Genomic DNA, 7,112 nt, shown 5'->3' on the forward strand with positions numbered 1-7,112 from the left:
TTTTTTTTACCGCATCCGGACCATATTCCATTCATCTATACACACAGTCAATCAATAATCTTCCAGTAAATAACATATGCTTATTATTATATATACTTTTATTCAGAGATACCTGTAAACTGGGTTACTTGTGGCTGGCCTATGATGCTATCAGTTATTGTTGAAATAAGAATTCCTGCGATATAGGGATGTTTCATACAGAGATTGACAGCGATCATTCTCCCAATCCGAGCGACTTTCTTTCCCGCTGCATCTTTTGACTTTCCCAGGAGGCACATTGACATGTTCACTAGGCCTCGAAGCACACCTTCTTGTCCGCAAACACTGCCACAAATTAATTAAGCCCAAGTCATTAGGTGTTTCGAACATTCATATTTATATTTATCATTAATGAAAACAATTAATTACCTGCTTTTGATCAGTTTAGTAAAAACGGCTTCCACATCACAAGTATCCATTTCTAATTTTCTCAACCAATCGGATTCCAGCATTTCATTTTCTTCCTGTAGAATTCTCAAAACCATTCCTTTTATGAGATCTAAGACCTAGGAAATATGATAATAATGAAAATTTCAATAGAAACGTAAAACTCAAATCTAAAACCTAGAAAATAAAAAAATTACTAACTAAAACTATTCTTTCGCAGAAAATGGTTTATAAATATGGTTTCTACAAGAGTGTAGTAGCACATATGAATGTTTACATCATAATAAGCATATCAATAAAAGCTTATAGTTTCATATTTTTATTTTGAGCTCCAGTAATCCGACATCAACCATTATAACATATTATGTTGTTATACTTTCACATGGAATAGGTAAAGCATTGCAATCGTTAAAATTTTGAATTTGAGTTTCCAATGGAAATACATGTTTTGAGGTTCCTCTGGTCCAAAAAACTTAAGTTTCACAAAATGGTTTGTGTGTGTGTGTGTCTGCGACCAGCCTAGCTCAAAAATGAAAAGTTGTACGAAGCTGAAATTTCATACTTTTGGTGGATATATAGCTGGGGTGTGGCAGCGACTTTTTTGCTTAAATTGACCAACCAGAAGTACCACTTTATAGAGTAGATTTTTCATATTTTTTTCAATTTTCTCCAAAATGGCTGTAACCATTTTGATTAAACTCGGCTAGTCAATGAATCATTTAGTGGTATTAATATCAGATAGGTTTTATCCTAAATGAAATGGTCTGGCCATAAAGTGATGAAATTTAAAAAAAAAAATTTCCTCTAAAATACCTTTGATTTTGGTTTATTTGAAACAATAAAAAGTTCTCATTGTTAGCAATAATATATGATGCATAAATACAAATTATTAAAGAATTTTATGAATAACTAAAAGAGAAAAATAGATAAATTTGATTCGTATGGGAAATGACGAGACCACAAGATCTTTCCATGACTGCTTGGTTATCTTTTGTTAAACCGTTGTATTCTTGGCAGGACCAAAGTTTATATTTATTATTCCCATATCGACAAACCCAATAAATACAATAAATACTAAAAAATAAAAACTTTAATATAGATCGTCAATTTGCCTAAAATAAAAAATCAACTAAATTGGACCGGTTATAGCTATTTTACAGCGAAGTTTGCTTTTATGTTATGCATTTATGTTGCTATAGTCACTTCTTATGACTTCATTTATATATTAATTGAAATTAAGTTTCGAATAGTTTTCCATTAATATGCCCAAATATAGCAATAGCAAAGCATTGCCTGGTCTGCAAGTAAACAATAGATAAATAATTTAAGGTTGACATCTGCAAAGATAAACTATTACCTGAGGACCGTTAGGAGGTACATTAGAAAGAGTAAGAAGAGAAGCCAGAAGGAATGGCTGAAGCCAGAGGTGGGGAGCAGAAGCACTAAGTTTTGCGTACTTGAGGATTTGTGCAGCAGCACTGGAATGACGTTTCACAGTCTCTTCAATATGGTAGAGCATCACGCATTCACTTTCAGTCAGCTCTTTTTTATCCCGTTCTATAAACAAAAATAATTTGCTACAATCAAATTTATATTAGTAAAAATAAATAAATACAATGATTAGATTAAAGCTATCGATTAGTTTTAATATCCCTCCTCTCTGCACATAGTATTTACTCATTTATTTTTTATTGTTTCAATGCTGAATGACCATCAGTTAAACTGATGGGTGAATTGAAGTCAGGAATGACGGTCTGACTTTTGAATCATGATTGTGATTACAACTGACATTTAGGGGCTGCTATAGATCAAGGGTCAAATACTTTTATTATGAACTAATTAGAAAATGATGAATGAATAATAATCTTCCATGTTTAAATTATATTAGTTATTACAATGACAGCAACATTTTATTCTCCTTATTTTATAAAATGCAATAGTTGATTATTATAGTAAGTTTCGCTAATTGACAATAATATTTTTATATTAGCTTGACGAGACTAATAAGGAGTAAGTTATACATTATATAGAGATGTTAGTCAGCAACTTGAAGATGGGGGATAACCCTAAAACGTTGTTGTCATTGTAATAACTAATATAATTTAATAATGGAAGATTATTATTTATTCAGCATTTTCGTATTAGTTTCTAATAAACTCTTCCAGTAGAAGATATTAATTTAAGATGTTATTATGGAGCATTATTATTAATAAAATTAAAGTGATGAAAAAAGTGAAAAATAAAACGTATACATAGTCAATTGAAAAAGTAGGTAAAATAACATAATTAAGGAAATAAAATAAAAATTTGAAGTTATATAATGCAAAGAAATATGAATATTTTAGTTTATTAATAATTTAAAAATTAAAATTATGGAAAGAAAAAATAAAATTGAAAGAAAGAAAATATATGTAACAAATGAGATATGTAACATGCGGATCATCATCATATAAGCTCTCCCAACCAAATTTAAACTCGCCTGTCCACTTGGCAACAGTTGAATATGAAGGAGCCGAGTCCCCCAGTGTGTTCTGAAAGTCGGCATGAATTTCCTTTGCTTTCATACCTTTCTTTACAAAGTACTTAATCACTGCTCGAATCTCAGTTTTTCCATTGTAACAAATCACTACGCATAAAACAACAACAAAGAGTTGTCACAACCACTCATGCCAAGTGTTCACTCACAAAGGATGTGTGATTATTGTGAGGGAACCTTGTTGCTCTAGCACTGACATGTAGCGCTGATCCCGAGATCTTTTCAAACCACCCTCGTATTTAATGAAATATATAAGATGAGGCCTTGAAGTTCTGGCTGAAACTTTAACACAAATAAATAAGTTGTTATTTATCTGTGTTCTTCACTGACCGCACTCCCAACCATATTCTCCTCAATTTTTAATACAAAATCAAACTATATACAAAAGCAAAATAATTAACTATAAACTTACGTATCTCATTTTTCTCCTCTTCATCATTGTATAAGTTTTCAAGATAATAGCTATTCAAAGCAAACAACACGGATACGATGCCATTTGTTTTACTGAGCAACAGTAAGTTGTGACCAAATGGTGGAATTTCCGAAGCTTTGAGATGTTTCATACTTGTTAAAAATTTCCCTAATATTTTATTTTGTTCCTCGACAGTCATTGGAATGTGCCTAAATTAAGAAAAATATTAGTTGATAAAATTATGACATAAATATAGTCATAATAATGAATATGAACCAAATATATGAATAAGTTTACATACATAAACATATCAGCAATCGATGGTAATATTTCACTATGCCATTTGGTCTGAGCTAACGTTGTTATAACTTGGCTCTTGTACTCTTCGCCGGACATTTCACTGCCATAATGATCCACTTCTTTTTTACCAACCAGTATACTCAAAATTTTTGGCAGAATATCTTTCCAACTAAATGCAAGACAAGAAAATACAATTAAATAATATGCAGCTATTTAATACTTAATAGTAGCACTTAATATTAGTAGTACTTATGTGCTTCTTAATTAAAATTTCTTTTGTAAATATAAATATAAAAGATTTTTTGAGTACCAAGAACTTAAAGCATTAAAATGAGGTTGAGGAATCAGTGTGAGTAAATACAACATTGAAATATAAGAAAAAAATTATTGGTGTGAATTATGTACACTGCATTAAGGGCCACACAGGGATCTCAGATAAAGAGGCAATTGATAAAATGGCTAAATTAGCCATTACAACAGGTCAACCAACTATTATAAAATTATTAAATTAGATCAGATAGAAAACTGGCAAAAACAACCTAACAATTTTTTGTGATAAATTATAATAGTGAAAATTAACTGTGTTTAAAAGTTTTAATTTAATATGAAGAATTGACAAGATAGGGTAATTGTAGACTGAAGTTAATGACATGAGCAGAATAGCCTGCATAAAGTTTTTTTAAAAAAGTGATGGGGTTTTATAATTGTTTTTAAGATTGTCCTTGAGGATAGCCGAAATGTCGGACTTATAAAGAAATATAAATTGTAGTAGACCAATTTTCATTTTCTATTAGGAGGGTTTATTCAATAGGAAAATTGGTAGAAAGTTTTTCAGCATGGAAAGGGATTAGGAACAAGTTCAAGAACAACTTTAAACTTTTTTTCACATTAACTTACGCTAACAAACCTGGTTTGCTGAGGAGTTTCACTTTTCGCTACATATTCGACGCATAAATCACAGATACGGATGAGATGAGTAACAGACATCTTATCAAGTTCAATAACGAGCCATGCGACGATAGCAGTTGCATTTTTTGCTGGAATATTCTTAGAATGAATTTGTGTAAACAAATGTTCAAATATCTGGAGAAAAAATCAACAATAATTAATAAATAAAAAAAAAAAAGAAAAGAAAAAGAAAAAAGGGCAATTGACATTAGGTGAGAAATGTAAGTTTTCTTTACTTCAACTGGCGCAATCTATAGGCAGATCAGGTGAATTATCCTCACTGATAAGTCCTTTTACAATTTTATTTTCAAGAAAATAATAAAAAGTGATACTGATTAAAACTTAATTGGTTTTATCAATGAATAAGTTTATCATTGATAAATAATTAGTAATGAAATTTAAAATGAAACTTAAAACAAATTTTTAATTCATCATAGCAAAATAACTTACTTTAATTCTCTTTTTTTGAGAAGCAGTTTTCTGAGATAAGCCCAAAAATATGTTGTTCACCAGTTGTGGCACATCTGAGTGCAAAATTCGGTCAGAAAGGATATCTTCAATCTGTAATAAAGCATGATAAAAATTTTTTTTGAATCTTCGAGATTTGAAAAAAAAAACGAATATATTATTAGAATAAAATTGAGTGATAGTGAATTCAAGAGGCTAAATTCGAGAAGTATCTTAAGACCATGGAGTAAAAGTGTAATATCTTGAAGTAAAAATTCTTGAAAAGAGTAAACAAATATTAAAATATATATAAGGCACATAAATGCACAGAGATATTATAGAAATAAAAAAAAAACAATTATCTAATGAAAAATTTATTAAAATGACATCTTATATTTTCAAATCCACATCTAATATTCTCTTTAATTACACTTGCCAAAGAAGTTATAGTCTGCCACTGTCTTTCCCAAAAACAAGCAAACATTTCAAGACAGTAATTACATCATTTTTCAGGTTTCATCATACTAAAATTATAATTCCAGTGATTTTACTTCACCCTTTAGCATAATTACTTTTTTTTAGAACATTACTGAAACTCCACATTATATCATCTTGGTTTCTGACCTTTTTAATTCCTGTAAGATGAAGACATCTTCTCCATTGTAGATATAATTCCACTATTAAACATTCATATTTTAAGTTTGTATAATAAGCCTCTCAATAATTAAAAACATAACTGAATTTGGTACAAATGAAGAAATGTTACAAGTCTAACAATAGTATGCTATTCATTTCTAGCTAGCTATTAAAATATATAAAAAAACATTTTTATCTTAATATCATTCTTCGACAGTTAATCATTCAGTGGTAATGGAGTGCTTAAATTTTCACACTTCATTTTCCTTATCATAAATTCCGAGTATTTTAATAAAATTTTGAGGTGAAAATGTTTCTTCTGGATGAGAAAACCATTTTCTCTTACATTATTTTTTTTGGCTAGGCACTGGCAGAACTCAATTGATGACAGATAAGATCCAACTACTTCAAAGTCTTATTGTAACAAAAGTAATTAAATGAGAGTAATCATGCACAAGTAGATTTTCATCTATGATCTCACCATAAGAACACTTATCAAGGAAAAATTACTTAAAAAGAAATAATAATTAATTGGCAGTTTATCGCTAGGTTTTCAACAATGTATTATTATCATTATTACACTGAGGTCCAGGAATCCCTTCCTCAACTCGACCCAGTTGGATCTTTTGTGAGTTACCCTTCTTTTCCACAAGATATTCCCTATAAATTCTATACTTCTTATGAACCTCATTAATTGTTTTGGATCTGTTCTAGTAATGTCTTCAGGCTCCATTCTATCATGTGCCAAAGATTCACATTCACACAGAATATGCCGTGCCTTTTCCTCGTCTTCCATACATAGATGACAGGTGAAATCCTCCATTGGCTTCATCTTCTTAAGATATTTTAAGAGGCAGTGGCAAGGAGTCCAGTTATCATTGTAAATTCAACAATGTATAGCGAAGGATTGCTTTCTATTTATAATTTCTCTTAGTAAGTTAAATTTGTTTAACAATATTAAAAGGAATAACTTGTTTCTAACTCATTCATTCACATAATTCAAATGACAAACAAAATTACCTGTTCATAAGAAAGGTCTTCAACATAATCTTGAAATTTCTTGAAGTTTTCATCGCTTTTATGTTTCGTTAATGACAATATCATCAGATCATTTATAATATCTTCCATTTTAACTGTCTTATAATCCTTCAAACATAACCTACATGGAAACCTCCATTATTTTTTCCCGCCGAACCTCCACATTCAAAATATCGATATAGAATTTAATGGTTTAATTAGAGATAATAATAAAGTATTCGGAAAGTTATTTATTATTATAGATATATTTACAAGTATTTAGTTAAATAATTTAGTTTATTACGGTTCATTTGAAATAATACTTTTAAAACGTTGTTGATTTAATTTTAGCGCGTAAAGATATAGAAGGCAGCGCTAGTAGCGGACCAA

General features: G+C 29.8%; 1 protein-coding gene across 1 annotated transcript in view; it reads right to left on the reverse strand.

Annotated features, from left to right (window-relative positions):
* FANCI (Fanconi anemia complementation group I) overlaps positions 1-6,871 on the reverse strand; it is a gene marked incomplete in the record, with an annotated part of 30,795 nt that extends 23,924 nt beyond the window's left edge. Inside the window, 8 exon segments of the mRNA XM_067053215.1 lie at positions 113-324; positions 409-545; positions 1,784-1,983; positions 3,375-3,583; positions 3,676-3,843; positions 4,582-4,757; positions 5,073-5,183; positions 6,726-6,871. Of these exon segments, the coding sequence (XP_066909316.1) occupies positions 113-324; positions 409-545; positions 1,784-1,983; positions 3,375-3,583; positions 3,676-3,843; positions 4,582-4,757; positions 5,073-5,183; positions 6,726-6,833 (1,321 nt within the window).
* Between the last annotated feature and the right edge of the window lie 241 nt (positions 6,872-7,112).

Source organism: Halyomorpha halys, unplaced genomic scaffold, assembly GCF_000696795.3.
Source record: "Halyomorpha halys isolate HHAL.00 unplaced genomic scaffold, Hhal_1.1 Scaffold480.1, whole genome shotgun sequence".
In the NCBI taxonomy this organism is placed as follows: Eukaryota; Metazoa; Arthropoda; class Insecta; order Hemiptera; family Pentatomidae; genus Halyomorpha; species Halyomorpha halys.